At 33.5% G+C, this 22,102-nt stretch overlaps 1 protein-coding gene and 1 long non-coding RNA gene across 2 annotated transcripts in view; one reads left to right on the top strand and one right to left on the bottom strand.

Moving 5' to 3' along the window:
- Nucleotides 1-1,328: 1,328 nt before the first annotated feature.
- Nucleotides 1,329-22,102, top strand: part of LOC115441266 (homeotic protein ultrabithorax) — a 134,664-nt gene continuing 113,890 nt past the window's right edge. The window contains exon 1 of the mRNA XM_030165996.2: nt 1,329-2,313. Coding sequence (XP_030021856.2) covers nt 1,851-2,313 — 463 coding nt within the window. The 5' untranslated portion in view covers nt 1,329-1,850. The remainder of the gene's footprint in view (nt 2,314-22,102) is intronic.
- The window catches only part of LOC115441267, a 64,408-nt gene continuing 46,337 nt past the window's right edge, over nt 4,032-22,102 (bottom strand). The window contains exon 3 of the long non-coding RNA XR_003938454.2: nt 4,032-8,222. This is a non-coding gene — a long non-coding RNA (uncharacterized LOC115441267). The remainder of the gene's footprint in view (nt 8,223-22,102) is intronic.

Below are 22,102 nucleotides of genomic sequence, written 5' to 3'. Positions count from 1 at the left end.
CATGTTCTAAGCTTTTCTAATTTAAAGGTAAATTTATATAATGCCTATAATTTTATTATTTAAATACGTTTTCATAATAATATCAATTAATAATGACTTTTTTGTATTCTTCAAAATGTTTTTTTAGTGATGTTCAAATTTATACTAATGAATGAATGATATTTTTATTTACTCTACATTTCAAAATATTAATAATTTTAATATTATAATCATGAACTTTACTACAAGTATTAAATAGTTGTAGTACGTTTATTATTTATTAGTCTCTATGTGAATATTTTCTATTTAAACTTGATAAAATAAATATTACTCACTCCAAAATACACTCCCGAGAATTATCTCCTTGAACAGATAATAAAAATATGTTTATAATTTTATCACGAGCCATGGCCCGGCACTATCTCGTTAACTACTCATTAAACCAACCTGTTACGGAACATCTATCCCAAAACCGGGTGGTTACCATATGTGCGGCATAAAATCACCGCATCGCATAGCGGCCTTTTTATCTGTAAATATTTGTTTAAAGAGGTGACTATAATAAAAATGCGAGCGTGTCTCGGGGTAGGCCGCACTACCAGCCATTCATTCGTTTGATGACTTCATTTGGACGCGCGAACTGAGCGCTTTTGCGATAATGCGCTATTGTTTACCCTTCGATAGTGCGCCTTCACTGCACGCGCCGCTCTGCGCGTAACAGAGATCGCTATATGCGCCTCGCTTCCGTGCGGCCGATAAGCGCTCCGATGAATATACTGCGTCGCGCTCTCGCTTACACCCGCCGCGTACGTGCGAGTGTGATAGCAATATCACTCGTAAAAACAGGTAGTAGAAGAAATAATAATCATCTTTACGACTTCTCACTCTATTCAGCACCTTGTTACGATACTGCGCGCTCATTGTGGCACGGTCGAGGAGTGGTTGTAAAATCTTTTCTTTACTTGCCCGTTTCACTAATTGTACGTTTATGAGTTTACGACTTTTGCGGCTTAACTTTTCACTGCTGTTCATTATTTGGTTGGTTTTGTTGATTTTTTTTGTCGATTGCGAACGTGCTCCTGTAGATGACTTTGAAAAACTTGCACAACGAGCACTTTTTCAACTAACGATTTGTTGATAATTCTTATCAATAACATTAGGTATATTACCGGCAGACCAGTGATAACTGGTCAGCATCGACATTTCTAGTGCAGGCATGTAAAAGGTCACCACCGTAGCCGTAGAGCTGACCACCACGTGTTTCAGGAGGAGTGATAAGAAAGGGAAAAGAGAGCGTAACTGATAATATTTATGGTCATTAGCGAAAAGGGGACGGAACAATCGTGAGCGTTGCGATGGCAGGCAGGCTGGCAGCGCGCGGGGCGGCGCGCGTGTCTCGGTCTCAGTAGATTGCGTGAGCCGAGCCGCGCCGGTCGCACACGGCACACAGCCGCGCGCTCCCGCCACACGCGACCGAAAACTTCGCTCGCGACACACGCGTCTGCACCGCCGTCTGCGCCGTGCACCGCTCATCTCCACCACTGACATCACGTCCTCACGGGCCGAAATCGGGCCCGGGCCGAGACGAGCCGGCGCCACACAACAAACCGCTTAAAAACTCGTAAAACCCGCGGCACGCGCTCCCGACTCGTAAAATAATCGTAAAAAGTAAACACACGTCAACTGGCCTTTATCGCCGGCGAAGCCCATTATGACGCTTGAGTGACGTTTAAGAGGCAATAAAATTAATAAAATTAAATTACATTGTCCATATTTGGAGTGACATTGGCGGAGGTCGCGTTATCGTGGCGCGTGGGGCCGCGATGACATAAGTGTTCCCTGAGTGACGTTAGTGTCGGTGACCGGTCAGAATGAACTCTTATTTCGAGCAGGGTGGTTTCTACGGGGCGCATGGGGTTCACCAGGGTGGTGGCGGCGGCGACCAGTACCGCGGCTTCCCCCTGGGCCTCACGTATGCCCAGCCCCATACGCTGCACCAGCCCAGGCCGCAGGACTCGCCTTACGATGCCTCAGTGGCGGCGGCATGCAAGCTCTACGCTGGCGAACAACAGTATCCGAAGGCGGACTGTTCCAAGCCAGGGGGTGAACAACAGAATGGCTACGGAGGCAAGGAGGCATGGGGCTCGGGTCTCGGAGCACTGGTGAGGCCAGCGGCGTGCACGCCTGAAGCGCGGTACAGCGAGTCTTCGAGTCCTGGAAGAGCCCTGCCGTGGGGGAACCAGTGCGCACTCCCAGGATCTGCAGCCACAGCAGCGCAGCCAGTACAGCATCAACCCACCAACCACACCTTCTACCCTTGGATGGCCATAGCAGGTTAGTAAACTTTCTTCAAATATCAATTAAATAAAAAACGATAAACAACAAAATTTATTTCATAAGCACGTTGAAAGTAAATTGAACAACTATCTCTAGCGAATAAAAATCCAATTAATCATTAGTTACAAACAAATAGCTGGACCCAAAATTCTTCTTAGTGTTGTGCGGGTCTAAAATGCCGCTGTCCAGTTGGAAGGGTGCGCCGAAATCCGGTCCGAATGAGAATTACCATTCGAGTCTCGTAGGAGACCAATAAGAACGGTGGCAGGTAGCGCTCGACTCAAGTGTCAATAAAACGCACATAAAACGAACGACCCTCGTTAGCACCTTATTAGTGGGACAGATTTGAGTGCCATTCATAATTTTATTGCGGACATCAAAATCTCGGAATGTCCGTTAAATTACTCGTTTTATTGTCACATAAAATAATTTTGTATTGAAATTGAATATAAACCCGATTTATTTGACAAATTTGTATTGCGTTGATAAAATATAAGAGTTTTCTAATAAAACACTTATTTATAATTTTATTAATGTTAAATTATGAAATCAATATAATTTTAATACAAAATAATCTATTATTTGTTTATTATATATTTATGTTTCAAACATATACATTAAATTGTAATTCCTATAAGTTTAAAAAGTGTTTTACAATATTTTTGAGATCCATCCAATTAAAAAGGCCTTTATTTTCTAAAGTACTTACTATGAAATGTAAAAATAAATTGCCTTTAATAATATGTAAATTGACCATTTATCGCACGATAAATAATGAAAACCTTTGTAACAAATTATTATTTTATAAACTTAGCTCACTTTTATATCAAAAAGTCAATATTTATTTCACGCAAAATAAATTCTATACAAACATAATTTACGCTTGGAAACAATAAGTTGTAATTAAATGCTTAATCACTTCAATTACAATCGGAATTACGGAAATTATAATAAAATAACCGTTATTAAAACTAATCGTAGACCTATAACTTATGTCCCATCACACTGCTTCAAATTATGAATTAAGATCACAAACTCGAACAATAGCTGTTTTGCCACCTTGAGTCTTAATAATATATGAATACGTATCTTTTCACTGTAGATACAAACATCTATAACAGTAGTAGAAAATTACAAAGGTATAAGTTTGTAATTTAAGCCATTTTATTTATTATCCGTCGTTGTATAAATTATCTTAGTTGATTTTAAAGTAAAATATGTATATAATTCATTGTCTTCTAAGAAAAATTCTAATAAGCCACATATTGGAAAATTTCTTATTTTATTAGGAATTTATAAAACAGAAAATATTCTGTTTCAATAAATGGATTTAAAGCTCATTACAACATTCATGATATGTTCAGTTACAAGAAGTTTTCAATAGTATAGCGTTTTTCATTACTTTTAAGATAATTATCTCCATTAGTTTCAAATACATGGATTTTTTATTATACATTTGTGAGGTTGTTAATTTGTTTTTTTAGTTACATAGGTTTGAGACGGAGGTCCATTATATACCTATATATTTTTAGATGTTAAAAAGTTTACAATTGGAAAATCTTTGAAGTTTAAAGTTTCTTGCAATTGAGTTTAAGTTTTTTTTTACTCACGTTGAGTACATTCAACGTGAGTAAAAAAAACTTAAAATTAAACTATTTTTCCAGATTTTATCGCGGTTTTAAATCTAGAAAAATAGTTTAATTTTAATTTCTAACATTCGCGTAAACATAAGAAATCATTATAAAAAAAACTTATTTTTAATAAATAAAATCATTTCTTCAGGCCCGTTCCACTCATTGTGAGTTATAAAATATGTATTTATTTGTGCTCAGGATTTCAAATACTTAAGGTAGCACTTCAATATTGAAGGTTCCAAAAAACAGACTATTAATTAATAAAAAGTTGAAGTTTTAATGAAAGCAATTTTAAAACATTAAACTAAAAAAATATCCAAAACTATCTCATAAGTTAAACTGCTGTAGATACACTTGGTCTCGGGCCAATAATTATCTGTAAATACAGGGAAATATACGAAAGAAAATGTGAACATCTCTTACCTTATAAGTATAACTTATAAAGGTCAGTAGGAAGCCACGCGAACACCATAAAACAGACCTAGGTAGGTATATATCGTACTATTAAAATACCGTTTCATTGTTTTAACAAATAATTTTCTTTAAAATTAAGTATCGTACTGCTAATTAGCACTTCATTCTAGTACATCTATAAATATTTTAAATTAATATTATACAATTCCATGAGATAAGCGACGTTTTAGCGGCGCTCGAGTGAGGAGCGCGCGCGCCGCCGTGCCGCCCGCCCGGGTCAATGGCCCGATCTAGTTTGGGCGCATTATTATTAACTTAGAGTGCCACTGACCACCCGACAAATGACCATAAGATTATGCGTTCGACGATAGATGAAAGCCGGTACACAGATAAATCCCAAGATAACACCCTTAACGTATTCTTAACGCAAAAAACTTAATTATTGTTTAATTAACAAATAAAACAACTGCGCGGTTATAAGTCGACAAAAACAATTACATTGAACATGAAACAAGATATGATTCTTGTTATTTGAATGCAATTAGCAAAAAAAAAATGTAATCAGCAGACTAATTGGAAATAGATAAAAAATCTATTACATGTTTTACGGCGGTCGTAAAGTCGCAAGGCTGACTGTTGGTTGACTTTGCTCCAATCATCACTTCAATGTTATTTGTGCGCTGCTCACCGGATTTGCAGAGGTTTTGTGTACAAGAGTCGGTCCAGAGTTTTATTTTTACACGTCTGACTCAACGAACATTGTAACAAAAACGCAACAGATCGTTTCAGCAATCATATTTTATTCAAACTTACAATTTTACGTTCGTCAATGATTAAATCGAATAGAAGACAAGGGAAAGTCGTTGATAAACGCGGCGCCTCAGCAGATCTACATTACTAACGTGTAATTAACGCAACGCGTGTGGTCCAATAACTCATGCGACTTCATAAAATTAAGTAACACGGGCTAAAAAAATAAAACAAAAATAAGTAGTCGCACTGTCAGCCATATTTCACTCGGGGTTCACGCTACACGGGCCGCGAAACAATACAAGGACGCATGTTGAACGTGGGCTGTATGAAAAGTTCCCTTGTACGCCATGTCTGGTCCGCGGACACGCTCCGGGCCGCTTTGGCGAATTTCCTACATGCAAATCGGACTTTCGTCAGATGGCGTTTGGAGGCGTTAGATTTATGATCAATTATAATGCTATAAAGCCAGATATCTGATTAATTTAATGTTTGTATCTTATATTTTATTCAAAAATAATGATTATAGAGTCATTTTAATCAAATAAAAATAAATTAAGTATTAATGCAATCGTCGCGTCGGTTTTCTTTTATACAGCCAATTTTCAATCTTAAAAATGTTGCATATTACCTGAAAATTTAATACAATATTAAAATCTAAATTATCTAGGTTCGACTACTGCACCTGTGTAAAATTTACATAATTTTATTTAATCAATCAATACCAATTTTAATGCGTGTAATAAACTCATTTAAACTATAATCTAAGTAACTAGATCACTGATAAGTAAACACTATAAAAGGTATGGCAATTTAATACAAAGTCACATTTATAAATTAATACAAATTTAAATATTCGTTTTTACATATTGAGATAAAATATTACCTGAGATATAATTTATTTTCCGATGGTAATTAATAACAATTTGATTTAATAAAACTAATATTTATTTAAGAGTAGCGATGCAACTTTATTATCAAGTTTGTACTAACAAACCGGTATAGAGACAAAGTCTTTTATAATATCCACTAAGTTATTCAGAGAGTTCAGTAAGTATCTTTTAAATTAAAGTTAACTAAAAATAAAAAAATAAGTTTCTTTTAAATTAAAAATACCTGCACATATATTAATTAATAAATATATTATATTTTAAATATAGCTTCAGATATTTCACAAAACTATTTTAAAAACCAACATTAAACATTTACCCTTATTATTTGTGTACTGAACCACAAATCCTTGTTGTCTTCTTTTATTCCAATACCTTATTATTGGAGCTTATTTTTCGAACCATCTAACCTCCCCCGACTTGACCCTATAATTTCTAAACAGGTACCGAAAATTGCCAACCTTCAGGGCTTATAACACTTGCATACTTTAAGTAAAACGTGATATTGAAATTACCGGAGAAGTGCACGTATTCATTTCTTTTTCGGTTTCTTAACTTTTTATTGTTCGGAAATTATTTTTGTGGTTTATTTAATGATAATTTCCCGTAGAAAAGAATTAAATATAACTATCAATATCATTGGATATCTATATATGCATTGAATCTACTTTTTGCTTCCTTATTGGTAATAATTATGTAGCTATGTGGAGCAACATTTTTTTTATAGTAATGGCAAATAGTCTTAAACAGTAACATTCACATTTCAAAATGAACCAAATAGGTTTTTTATATTAAATTCTGAACAATTGTTAAATCTTTTGTACTGAAATAACTTCGCGGTTTGGAATAAATTCAAAAAATATTTGAATTTAGAAACAGAATGTGGTAATACTAAAAAAACTAATTATCAAACAATTTGCCACATCATGACACAGAGTCATGAATATAAACAACATAATTTGGCTACATAATAGCGAATACATTAAATATAGAGGATCCGCGTAATGAACGTTGACGCTTCTTTGTATGTGTGTGTGCCGCTAGATATATTTATGTGGTGCATCTACGGGTTGGCAGAATGCGGGCGCATCCGTGACCGTCTGATGCATCGCTACGAAAGTGGCTCTACATCGGTCAACTGCTGTTTGTAAATTTTTTTGATCTAACATTATTTGTAATTTTATTTAATTCGTAAACATACTTAATTGTATTCTGTTTTGCGTCTTAATTAAATAAAAATAAATTAATCAATAAATAAGAAGTGATTTTTGTAAAAATCTCTTTAACGTGTGAGTAAGTCGGGCGTATATAATAATTATTACTGGTTCGATTCTCGTGTATGGACTTTGTTGTGACCGACAAAATATTTATATTGAAGCAAATTAATTCGGAGTTGCGATTTTATGTAAGAACGTTTACATTCATTTATTTAAATAATATTATTAAGTACGTACTCTGGTTGAATAATATTTATTTTATTTAAATATCGAATTAAAAAATTTGCTACCGAATTGTGTCTTTGCGCCTCACATGTAATAAAGATTGAATAATAATCTCAAACATTTTGCTGATATTTCTGTATTATTATCAATTATTTATTACGCAACGGGAAATTACTAGAACTAACAAAAACTTAAAATTTAAACAACGAACTAAAAAGAAGATAATAAAGCTATTTAAAAAGAATGCACTCACTGACTCAATAGGGACATTTTGTAATGGTATCCCAAATTGGTTACTCCGTCACCGCACACAATGAAAACAAACACTAACACACAGAAACACAACAGCATAATAGCCCAGTAACAGTCGCAAGCCATAAACTAATAATGGGGGAGAATATATTTTATGGGTTTCAAGTTTTGAATACATTCATACTGAGTTTTTTGTTAATTTAGTACTGCAGAGACCGTCAGCGAGTTCGCACGCTTGTCACGTTTATAAAATTCAAAATTGGAACACTGGTGCATATAAAAAACGGTTGTACCTAATGGTGTTCTAAATTCAAAATCGTGAGATTGACGGGTCCACTATGGCGGAGGAGGTGTGCAAGCGCATGTTTTCCCTGCCTGTTCAGGCGTGCGCCGGCGGCCATCTTGGATAAGATCGATCATAGGTGCGCAGCTGTGAAGTGATAAAATATAATATGAATCCCGTCGCTTCATCTACGTGAATTTTCTTTTTGCGGCAACAAAGAGTAACGCCTGTTCTGTGACATCTGGAAAACAAAAAGTAATTTTAAGTTAAGCGATAAATAATATTAGAGTTTCTAGTTGTTAAGGACACATTTATCATTTACTATTATTACTTTATTTTGTATTTAATTTATACAGTAGTTATCATTTCATTTTACTTTCTTATGTTATCAAAAAGTGCTCATTAACTTCATTGCAAATAATTAAGTACATAATCGTATTTCGTGGGTAGGTTCCTTTACCTGTACCCACATAAACGACTTACGAAATTCATTAAATTTAAGCAGTTTTTATAAAACATTATCGCAAAGCAATAAATTTGTTAACTGCAGAAACACTATCTATCATAAGCTGCCAATGCAATACAGAAAATTAACAGGCAAAAATAACAGTTGAGACATAAATGACTGAGAAATAATTATATAAAAATTAGTCGGTTATTTTAGGACGGAAATCCATAGCGAGCGAACGGCGATAATAGCTCGCTAAAGTAATAAGAAACCTTACCTTTAAGCTCATAATATCGGACGTTAATGAAAGCGGGTTGCAAGCACATGTTATTATGCGTTACATTGAAAATTGTCGGGCCGACATTACACCGTAGGTACATTTTACTAATTCTGCTACAATCTTTAGTATAATTACAACAATATATAAGTGTTTATAGCCAGTTTTTCACGATCCTTTGTTTACTGAAAACTTTCTATTTATGGTCTTTGTTTCATTTGTGTTTACTTAGAAAAACTGCAGTCGTGGAAAAGGTTTATCGTTTAGTTTGCAGTTCCCCGTTTAAGTAAATGCATATTCATGGCTATCTACCTATTTAATAATTAAACTCTACAAATTTTCATCTCCTGACTTCTGGGCTATATAATTGCAAATATTTTTGTTTCTTCAACAATTATGCTGTATCATTAAAGTTAATTTCATAAAAAGTATCGAACGATAAATTCTAAACAAGCATAAAAGTTAAACATCAAAAGTGTATCGAGTTAAAAAGCAAATTATTCCAAGTTAAAACCAAAGACAAGGCTGTAATTCATCTTTTGCCCGGAGTATGTAAAATGCATTATTACAAGTTGGTCAGGCACCCGCAGGAAACGTTACATTAGGTTAATGGACCACCCGGAGTACGAAACTATAACTATATCACGCGACTAAATAAATTCAATTTCATTCATGAAAAAAATTATCAGTATATATTAAAACAATTCTTATTAGGTTGTTTTAAAATAAGTGTATGTTTTAAAAAGTTACTATATATAAAATATATTGCCAAATAAAATGGTTTACACCGTTATGTATCAATCAATAACCATATAAATAATATCTATTAGTTAATTATCTCATTAAAAAATTAACTCACATCACAGGTAAATAAAAAGCTGTTAATTAATTACGTTATCTACATACTCATCCGTGTGTAGTGAGAATACACTCATTGTGATTTTTTTCATGAGAATTATCGCTTTGGTCCGCATGGATGGCCGCCCTAAGAGCCGGTTGATGTCTGTCTGGCAATTAATCGTTGCACGATATCCCACACTGGTGGAGCCCCACAGAGTGAATTTGAATATTCGAGTACTCTTAGCGAAACACTGTAGTGAAATACCGGTGTTTTTGTATGAAATTTCTAATTAACATATTGATGTGTGTTAACTATTTTGATAACTTTATTTGGAATATATTGCTGACTATTTTATTTTGAAGAATTCAAGCGACTAATTTATCAAATTTTATATAATTTTGGTTCTAAAAACCCTTGTTGGTAATTCCACTATATAGGTTTGAGTTATAACTGTAAAACATTAATTATATACTTATCTGAGATCAGACTCATAACTAGTTAGCTGAATGAAAATAAATTACTGAAAAGTATTTTATATATAATCGCTCTTAAAATCGCAATAAATTAAAAATTAAGCTTGTCATGTGAACCGCGTCTGTTAAAACAAATCTGCGCGAGGAACATATTTTCGTTATAACCCTTTCCTGGTAAACTATTAAACCACATTTAAGTTCGCGTAAAAAGTGCACGGTTACATATAAGTACTACTTATAAATAACCGCCATACCTTTCGTCCAAAGCGAAATCGCACAGCTGTTAACAAATTGAAATTTTATTTCAATCAACTAAAAGCACAATTTTCAATAAACGCCTCAAGATATACGGGCACAGTGTAAATCAAACTTTAACTTCACCGTACAAAGATCACTATTGCACAACGTTGCATAAAGCTTAGGATATTTCAAATTTATTTTCCAGATATACAGCGCTTCGTGCCGAAACTAGCGTTTTACGGAACCATGCATCTTCTTTTTAAACTCAGTTAATCGCGGTGGTTCCATTATGATTCTCACATAAAACAGCAATTTAACGTTATCTAACTATTGTTAGTTTCCTTACTTATGTTTCTATACAATAAATTGTCGCTAAATGTCAATTGACTATAATTAAATAAAAATATTTATTAAGACTCTATACTATATTAACATACCGAATACAAGCTCCAGCCGTCTTTAATAGTATCAGAAAGCAAAGCGGTCTAGTAATTCTCTTCAATTAGGTATGTTCTCTCAATACTAATAAATCGAACTGAATGTATTTATACTTGAAAATTAATTGCCCCATAAAAGAAATTCGATAATGCGCTTCAAAATAAACATTACCGACAAATTAAATACATTTCCAAGTAACTGTGAGATCAATTAAAAGCTAACGTAATATTGTTCTAAGCGGGACGCGACTGTTCATACTTTTATTGCTATTTCGCTACTTTTTAACTATCCTTGGTCAATCACAAGTTTCAATTACCACCCATAACGAATCTGGGACGATTCGGTCCGCCACTCACGAATTTGTTTCGGGTCTCGTTCTAATGACCAATAAACTTTATCACACTATTTCAGTAGGAATCTTTATAATTATACAGCTATAAAATTTTATAGAAGTCACTATTGTTGCCTTTTTATCGTAAAGTTCGTGAAAGTCGGCAACCTTTTGGCATTTCAACTGATTTGTAATAATATTTCAGTTAATTCAATCACTTGTGACTCATTTAAAAGTCGTTAACATTCTTTTACGGGTGAATTGATATCGTAAAGTTATAAAATTGAAATATTCACCGCGGGAATCGAACGGAAAGCTGCGCCCGCGCCGGTGTTCATGATGCATGGGGCCCCTCCACACACTCGCCTAATAAACCTTTCCATTTAACGATACACACTGCATACACGTTTGTCCCGGTCTTTAACGTAATTACTGGACGCAACTATCGTGGTAAATCGATTAAACACAGCTGTATCTTTATTGGTTGTATATGTAACGAAATATAATATTCTTTTACACTCTTTTATGTAATTCGAATGACGTGTAATCTGAGGATTACGAAAAACATTTTTAAAGAAAGAGATAACAATATATTTAGATATTCTTCCTCATTTCGTAAATGGCCACTGAAGGTCCGATAAACGACCGAAGGCTAGCTTCGTTTAAACGTTACAAGCTTGTAAAAAAACGACATTTCTATTATAGAAGGCCGCTTTTTTACCACTCCCTATCCACGAACAATCGTAAATTATAATTTATTAACTTTAAGGACTGAGAAATTAAGATATCGTTTTATCTACGGCGGTATTCTTTTGATCAGAGTTTTAGTATGGGTTAGTTTTCCGAGCTTAGCGGACGTAAGGCTGTGTACAAAGATTTGTAGTGATTGTTCAGTCGCGACCTACCGCATTAAAAGCGTCGGCGCGTTGTATCAAAGTGTTCGGGACAAGTGATTTGATTCGACACACGTATTGCCAATTTACTCATTGCTCGAATGTCGTCTGCCAAATATGGAATCTAAACGTGTCGACAGTAATCGCGTTTCTATGTTGAATGTGGGCCAGTGTTTGTTTTATTAAAGTGATATTCGTCTATATTCGCCGTTCATATAAAATGTGCTTTTACTTTTTCACACGCATCACACGAGATTTGTATTTGACTGTCAAAGCACGAATGTTGGAATCATCGACGCACGCGCAGAATTTTGATGAGAATTTCCTTCTGCACTGCACTTAGTCTGCTATACATAAACATTATGCGGCCCGCCGTCATGTTTACATCAGAAAGTACAATCGCGCGCAATGTGTTATGCAGATTCGCATTCCGTTTAAATTATTAAATAATGAATTATATTGTTTTTAAATTAATACATGACGAACGTCGATTGTTCTTACGTTCCAGCATATGTACCTAAAATGTGTCAGTAAGTAATTTTCAGGGGTCAAACACCGAGTTTATGAATGCGCTCGCACGCCGCGGCGCCGCGAAAATATGTAGCCACAAACAGGCGAAACTAAACACAGTCTTAGCACTGAATAAGTAGCCGAGCAAAAACCTGCATGCACGTGCATAAATGCAGAATAACGTTGTTTTAGTTACGCTATTATATGAAATAATAATGGCAATTAATTTTCAATTAAGGCCCCGGGTGTTATTTTTCTATGAATTTAAAGTAACTTCTTTGTGATGCAAGTTTTTGTTGTTGACATTTTTAACGTCACGCACATGTCATGATACTTCTGTATTAAATTACTCAATGATTTACGTTTAGTGAAAATGTGTTCGAAACATTGTTGTTTATGTAAGTTTAGCATATGTATAATATGACGAATTTCATTATCTATTTTACATTGGTACTGTATGCAAAAACTGTCAAAGAAAATCTTTAATTATTATGACTTACTACTCTTGTCTTCTATTATTTGCGACTTTTAGAGGTTCACTCATTTCAATACCAAATTTTATGAAATTGTAACCTCTCTTCTAGCAATGACTGTACAACCAGTGTTGAGTTAATTAAAGATTTTAATTTTCGCGCAGTCAAAGCGTTTGTTCACTAGTCTAATAAGGTTCTATTGAGTTGAATAGTCTATTGAGGGCAGTGGGGCGGCGACCCCCGTCCTTCCGGCCTGGCCCGCTGACCCCGCTGAAACTGAAATTGCGAACATTCCCCCAATAGTTAATGATAATTTTCCACTATAAAGTCCGTAATTATTACAGAAAAATCTGACATAATTAATAATCATGTTTTTCTTTTTATGTAGGTATAACACATATTTTTATTAACTCTACATATTATACTTATTTTCGTTTTTAATATTACAGTAAAAGGTAAACATAATATGTAGCAACAATTTTAAATAAGTAAATGGTAAACATGGCAAACATAGAATTAAAAATCTTTACATATATTATTGTATAACCGAAGAATTTGTTTGTTTGTTTGGACGCGCTAATGTTAGAATATACTAATAGGCATTAAATTTATCTCGGAAAAACTTTTTCACACGGGCAGAGCCGCAGGCAAAGCTAGTATTAAATAAAGCAAATCAAAATCTCGACAAAGATATTATTAAATATATTTCATAAAACTGTCCAGAGCTACAGCAATAAAGTATCAATGAAATCCTCCACAATATAGAACTATCTCGTAAATTACTACCGATATTTAAAATTACCCACATCAAGTATTCATAAAAATGACTTTCATAATCATAATATAATCTATTCATAGCGTATTATTTATATTCAACCATTGTATAAACAAAACAATAAATCCAACAACTTCAGTAAATTAAAAAATACAATGCGTTTTCTGTCATACTGTACCAGTCTTAATTCTTTTAAGTCTATATTTAACTTATTTTTTCAATGAAAAATCTCAGAACATTAGATGAATAATTTATTTGATAATATCGGCGATAAAGAATAAAAGTGATTGTATCAGTAGTAAAAGTTAGGAGACAGACTTGCCATATATGGGTTTTTATATTGAATCTTAAGTGTTGACTGCATAATATGAAATGATTTAGAATGTTTTACGTTGCGCAATCCAAACAATGTCGAATAGTGATGGCTAATACTAAGTGGGAAGATACTAATGAGATTTTGCGTTATCTGACTAAATTAAGAACATCTAGTATATTACTTTTGCCCGCTGTTCCAGCAGTGTCTACTCGCGTGAATTTTTTTCGGGATAAATGTTTTTCCGTAATAAAATGTGACCTACCAATAAGTGTGAAGTCTACTAATCCGCACTGGGCTAGCTTGGGGGGCTAAGGCCTAATCCCTCTCAGTAGTAGAGGAGGCCCGTACGCAACAGTGGGACAGTATATAATACAGGGCTAATATTATTATTTATATAAAATGTGACCTATACCACTCAGGAGTAATATATCTTCATATTAATGAGAGAATTTTCAAAATCAGTTCAGTAGTTCCAGTGATAAGCCCCTACAAACAAACTTACAAACTTTTCCTCTTTATAATATTAGTATAGATTTGTCTAAAACCTTTATACTCCACGATGCGTCGAATACCAACTTATGTTACTTATAATCTTATGTTACTCCAAAGCCTACTTAATAAATGTCCCTCCCTACCTTTAATATATTTGAAAGTGATTTCCATTTCATCCAATCACGTTTATTGTTAGAGCCACATTTGGACCTTCAGCGAAACAAACATTACGCGAACATTTAAATAAAATTGATTGCGCCAATTTAAATAAATTAACAATCGATTTAAAACTAACAGAAAATATTCGTGCAATTAAGAAAACAATCTTGCTTCGAATGTTAGATGTGTTTAAATTTTTTACATTATCACTTAATTATATTGCGTTATGTTAATTAGATTACGGTGCGTTGAATTAAGTATTTTTATTCAAATCATCTACGATAATACCGTATATCCATAACATTAAAACGTAACTCTAAATAACAATATAGTTTTAAAACATGACTTCTCATAACAACATACCTTTATGTAAATCAAAACAAGAAAGCGATACATTCAATTTGCAACATTTAAGCTTGAAGCACCTCTCGATCGGTTCAGAAGCACTTGAATTAAGATAATGTTCACACCTGCCCGATTCAACATAAAACGTCGCATTGTGGACTAAACGCACTTACATACAACATTTTATGAGTAAGCCCCGACAGTCGGCCGAAGCTTTAGGTACGCCGGCATATTTTTCCGAGTCGAGAAATTGTTACGATCCTTTAATGCAATAACTAATTAATGAATTCATTCCTAAAATTTATTTCGTTTATGCTAATTTTGTTTATTTGGAATACTTTTCAAACGTATGTCGAATTAAATAACCTTCGTACAATTATTAACTAATGTATTATTAAAATGTTCGATTTAAAATAATTTCGTTTATATGCAATAACTCTATAGAACTAAATGCATAATAACAAGGTAGGTGCGAATAGTGATTCGATTCGTAACATTGAGGATTTATATTTGTATCTGTTTAGATATTCACTTCTACGCGGAGCATTATAAGGCGTTATGGCTCATTTTATAGCGGTTCTGTTTACAACGTTTTATAGCATCAGCTGTTTGATTGTCGCAACAGCTGTTACAGTTCCGATTTCGGGCAATTTTGTATCTATTTTCATTAAGGTGCGTTAATTAAAGTAGATTCAGATAGTATTCCAGTTCTAAGGTTGCTTAAGCATTCGTGCAGAATTTATTATTGCAATGTTTAAATTTATTTCCCTCTTATAATTACCGAATTAGTAAATATAATTCATTTCTGCACCAATGTTTTAAATGTAAATGAAATTTTAACATACAAGCAAGACATGAAGTAATCCAAGTGCCATAACACATAAGCTAGACATAATCAAGTGCATTTTAAATAATTTTTGAGAATCAGCATAACGTTGCGGCCGAACCGACAAATTTTTTGGTCAATAAAATAATAAAGTTTAAAAACCGTCGAAACCAATAAACGTTTTTATGAGCGCAGGTAAGAAACTCATTGTTATTTCACGTAGTTTTATAACTATATTATTTCGTTCAAAAAACTTGTACAATTATGTGGGCGATTGTTACTGTCAATGGTATTCAAAAACTTTTTGTGTAAAACATGAACATTGTAATGCGTACGTTGAGCAATGTAGTACTTAATTTTTTTGGTAATACAATATGGCAACACCTCGTGATAATAAAAGCAGAATGTACATGTATTTTGTATAAATGTATATCTATTGTCATTAGTATGGAGAAAGCATTAATTAGACATCCAATACATGAAACATTGCTCTCACACATTCCAAGTACAGGGTGTTATCAAAAAGTAAACTCATTCAACATAAGTTTCCGACATACTTCCTGCACTGACCTTTACGACAAAATTTATTCGTGCGTACATTTAGATACAACTTAAATTCGCATAAATAAAATTATTTTTAATTTCTAAAACAAAACTTTTTTAAAACTTTCCACATATGGGAATATGAATCTAATTTTAAACTAGATAAGGTAATAACTTTATTATGTAAATAAGTACAATTACTACGCGCATACAGGCCTTTTTCGCTTACGATAAATCATGTGTTAACATGGTTAACGCATTTAGACACTTACAAAAAATACACTTACTCAAATAATTAAGCAATTAACAGCCAAATTTTTAGTTTAGCAATAATTTTAATTAAACAATTACATTTTAATACATAAACCGTGAATCAAATTAATTACAGGTTGTTCAACCGGAATTGTGCACCGTAAAATAATAAAATAACAAACTGGTATAAGGCGGCGACAATATAACGACTCTCACGACTTCACCGGAAAACATTAAGACACTGTGTGGACCAGCAATTACTATACTTTTTCATACACAGTCCAATTTAAAAACCCTTCATCTATTGCATTGATGTACAGAAAACCCAAGATAAACGTACTATATTTGCGAGAAAAATTCAATTGTAATTAAAAATAAACTAAGCCAATTTCAACCATGTATCTTGAACGTTCTCTTTCAAAGGATATAGCAGAAAGAATATTATATCGAGACTTCATTACTACAATGTTTCCACCACCATCGTGGTTCACGAAACCTTGGCTATTTCATAACTCAGACTAAAAACTTGACCTTAATTCAACGGACAGTTTAAGAGCAACCTGTATTTCGTTTGCATGCAAATCATTTATACGTCACATGACGTGGGTCGATGCGTGCGCGCACCGATATTGAATCTGCGACAATCCCGCCACATCATAAATCGCTTGCTGTATCTACCCATTGTTCCTGCCGATGTCAAAGATCAGTGATTTGCCATTGTGATGCCATGCCTCTATACTGCATTACTAAGTATTAAACTTTTCGATATTGTACCAGCAAGGTCGAACAAAAAATGTGATTTATGTGTCTACAGTTGAGTTGTTTTTTGATTGCTAAAAAATATATCCTGCCTTAATAGCTTACCTACACAATTCGTTTATTGCCTTAAAATATGAATTTGTAGCTAAATTAGTTGTTTATATTTTCCTATGACAATAATGGTCGCGGATTTTGATTACAAAAAGTGATGGCGAAAGGCCGTTAGTTGAGCGGCGCGGAGGCACGAAGACGATCTCCGTTATCTCAACCCGCAGGGCTCGGTTACTCCGTTCCGGTGTACTTGCGCAAGAATTGATTGTCTCTGATCACAAAGTTGTTTCAACCCAAACTTGCCTGTAATTGACGTTACTGAGAAACAACTCGCCACAATATAAAGTTAATTTGCAGACCATTTATTGTTTCATATCGAAATTAGGAGCCAGATAACTTCAGGAATTATGGCATGTTAGCATCAGGATTAGTATTTCGCAAATATCACAATGGTAAATTAAAATAAAATCTTGTATAATTCAGAAAAGACAATACCATTATGATGGTTATTATCCTATAAATATGAGTCATAAAACGCGTGGGAAGGTGTGCGTGAATGATTAAAATTCATAACGTAACGAAACAATCCAATGGTACATTCTTTAGTATTTGTTTAATTCTAGTCTTTTATAATGATTTCTTTATGTTTACGCGAATGTTAGACATTGAAATAAAAGTCTTTTATTGTGACAAAAGTCGATAGTACGCTACCACAATAGACATGATATCACTCGCAATGTAACTAGAGCGAGTCATCTGAGCCAGTAACTGACTGCGTCGAAATTATCGACCGACCAAATTGTATACAAGTTCAAGGCCCCAATAAAAATTACCCACGTGAGTACGCGGCTCTGGCTACGGGACGTGACGAATTATTTCATAATTTTTACCCAAGTGGGGTTCACCATCAACGAAAACGGAATAAAATCCTGCTTGTATCATTTTCGCTAGATTTTCCGCTATATCATTGACAGGCATTTACAATAGTTTTTGTAGTTCCGTAATTATTTTTATATTCTCGGTTGGCAACACGTATTAAAACCAGGTAACTCAAACTTATATCACTAGGCTCAAAGGAATTAGGTAAAAGTTTAATTATGTTAATTAATACCGTTTAACAACTTTACATTTAAATAGTGACGCGCGTACCAAACAAGCGTGTTGTTGGTTTCTAAAATATTGCGAAGCGATAATAATCTAATTTCATTAGGAATGTTTAATAACAATAATATGAATTAAAAACGACTAACGTGATTTAAATACTTTTATCTATTAATCAGACTTTCGAACGGTACAAATGTTTCTTATTTGTTATTTCTATTCTAGTATCCTTAGTTCTGTAGTTCGCGCGGCAGTGAGTTATGACCGGCCAGCAACGTTCTGTTTACAACTCTCCTACCGCTTGTTGTGTCCGGGTGCATTCGAATACTGTTAAAATTATTGTTTACTGTGTTCCTAGTGTTGAATTCTGGCTGATTGACATTGTAATTTACATTATGTATTTAAATTTCGAACGTCGTTTTTTTATAATTGCTGTGTTATATCGTAAACAGTTGTAATCCATTGAAATAGGTTTCAGTTTTGCACTTACATCGATGTTATTTTATTAGGTTAAAAAACGATTATAAAAAGAAATATAAAAAATATATTTATGTATTTAATATTGTTATAATTAAAATTAAAATAATGTTTAATGTTACAAAATGTATTTAATTAACCGAGATGTATTTACATGGTCAAAGTACGTAATTATGTTTTCATTACACGAACAATTACATGTAAAAAGTGAAGAGTTCTTATTACTTATATATTTTCCTGTCTGATGTACTTTGGACACAGCGTTGTTTAAGGTGTCTAGACGTGAAATACAATGCCACGAAACATATTTCGTGGACAAATGCTGCGGTCCCACGGTTTCCCTGAGCCGTACAAGATATTCCTTACATTTTCTTAATAAATGTATATAACATGGGACATCACGGGACACACACGGCGAAAAGTCCGTGACCTTAGTACGTCTCTGCCTTCCCTTTCGTGGATAAAGGCGTGATATGTCTTTTTAATGTTTTGTAAATATAATTAGACTAACTTTTGATTAACATGAAATAATCAGCTTTGTAAAATTTGAAGTAAAAATGTGGTCTCTGTGTTATCCTATTTTATATTCATAGTGGTATAATTATATAAAAATAGGCTATTTTTAAGTTAAGGTCGCCTACAAATTATTTAAGGTTAGCAAATAATCGCCTTGCCCCATTCACCCTGTATAATGACTTTATTCCTTACGATTTAATAATCTAATAGCTTAATTAGACAGTTACTCGCCTATTATAATTGTTATAGTGTGGAAAGGATAATGTATTATATTATTGTTGTGTTTTTTAATAAAAAAATTATTCGGTTGTGTTTCATTGAAGTATTATCCCGTATTTACCAGTCTCTAGTATTTAATAACAATTTAAAATTATTTTTAGCCATTGCAATATGACCTAGTGTACCTTAACATAAGGTATACAGATTGTTCCTAGTGCCGACCTTGTTATTGCTATAAATTTAAGTGTAATTGTTCCTAAATATTATAATTGGTACTAAAGTTTAATTCAGTTTTTACATCTCTATACAAAGATTGCGTGTCGAATAACAATACAGACACGTGTCCCACGCTTCGCGACTTTTTTCTCGTAATGTCTTGTGACTGCTATTGTAGGACAGTATATCAGTGTTCTTATTGAATGAAAAATAATCTTTATAAAAAGAAGATATTTTGTGAATTTACTTCATCATCATCAGCCTATATCTTTGTCCACTGCTGGACATTGGCCTCCTCCAATATGCGCCATTTTACCCTGTCTTCGACCTGTCGCATCCAGTTCTTACCAGCGACCTTTCTCAGATCGTCACTCCACCTAGCTGGAGGGCGTCCTACACTACGTTTGCCGGGCCGTGATCTCCACTCAAGAACTCGTTTACCCCATCTTTTTTTATGGGGTAAACGAATGTAATTAACTACCAAAAATTACATACTCATTTTTAATAAACAATCTATAGAATTTCTGAGATAGTAACATGTTTAGAGGTCTCGTCTCAAGTATAATCTATCAAATAGATTGGTGATCTTTCACATGGCGTGTAACCGGCTCATATCCGGCCCTATCGTCGAGCCGCACAACAATTTGATAATATTCTCATAGACGCTTCATAAAGGGTTATTTGTGTGCATTATATTGTTATCTTCAAGTTATTTCTCATTTTTCGGTAAATTATGTTCCTTTATGGAATAAAGTATGACTATTACGTCTAATGTATTGCCATCATCTCGGTATTGTGGGTAAGTGTAGTTTAGGATTAGCACGCTCTGTTATATAACAGGCAATTGTTTTTGCATAAACAGGCATTATGCAAGCTATGGGTGACTTTTTACAATCAACCTAGTAAGGTCAGCAGAGAAATTATACGAATCTAAAACTAAATTCTGGTCTGAGTTTTGTCCGCCCAAAATTTCGATTTATTTTCTAATACTCAGAACACAATATTTCTCATTATGGCGTCAGTATTATGTGTAAAACTGTTGGATATTGCCTCGTATAATTTGAATTTGCTATTTTTAAATTACGTGTCTTATTCTTAGTTGAAAAACGTGTAAAAAACATCATCTGTGCTGGTACATATTGAATTATATGGCTCATAAACTTCATACTTCTAGCCTTTATAAGTACAAATTGCCGACTAAAAATAGAACGAAACTGTAAACTAGAATATACATTTAATAGCACGTTAACCGAAATAACATTTAATACATTTTAGATAATTTTCAATACAAACTATTTTCTCATTTAAAACAATGCCCGTAGATTTCATTTTATTTCACTCGGATGTTTACGGAGTTAAAAAGGAATAACTCAAGTAAAGAAACATTAATTTGAACGCCTGAAATCACATAGTCTGGAATTCGCTAACCTACATTTATACATTTTTGATTACGTAATTCAGTATTGAAAGTCCTTATAGTTATTATAATGGTATGTAATTAAATATAGCAAATTATTCTTTATACATATTATTAAAAATTGTTCTTCTCGCAAACCGTATGTGACAAGTTGTTATATTATCTAAAAAGTTAAAATTCACATTTTTTTTAAAGTATACCTATTTTCTTGCTTTATCAATGGAGTTCAACCTTAGATAATATTAATAATTAGAATGAATATACTTCCTGTTAATATCAGCAAAGTTCTCTACGTACCTACGTCTAAATGTACAGCTATTTTTGTTTCAAACTGATCGATAGGTAATTGAAATGGTATTTCCGTGGGCCAATGATTTGCCAGTTCAGTAATTGCAGAGTACATGCTAACTTGTACCATAGTTTTCAGTCTACGTCATGGTTATAAGTATTCACTTAGTACAGACGATTATGGTTAGAAGTGGTATCAAGTAAGTCAATTGCGAAATGGCATTTAAGACGGGAGGTTAAAATAGGTATTTTTTTTTTTAAATTACTATGTATAGGAACTATTTATGATGATATAGCAAGTTTATTATGTTGTCTATCGACCTAATTTACTTTTATACATAATATGAAGTTGCATTAGAGAAGGCGCATTGCAAAAATATCAAGACCTAATTATTATTCCTTATGAAACAACTGTCTAGCAGACGTCTTGATATTTGAAAGCTTA

The sequence above is a fragment of the Manduca sexta genome, chromosome 21 (assembly GCF_014839805.1).
Source record: "Manduca sexta isolate Smith_Timp_Sample1 chromosome 21, JHU_Msex_v1.0, whole genome shotgun sequence".
In the NCBI taxonomy this organism is placed as follows: Eukaryota; Metazoa; Arthropoda; class Insecta; order Lepidoptera; family Sphingidae; genus Manduca; species Manduca sexta.
Note: the sequence above shows the minus strand (reverse complement) of the source record. Positions and strands in the feature narration are given on the sequence as shown.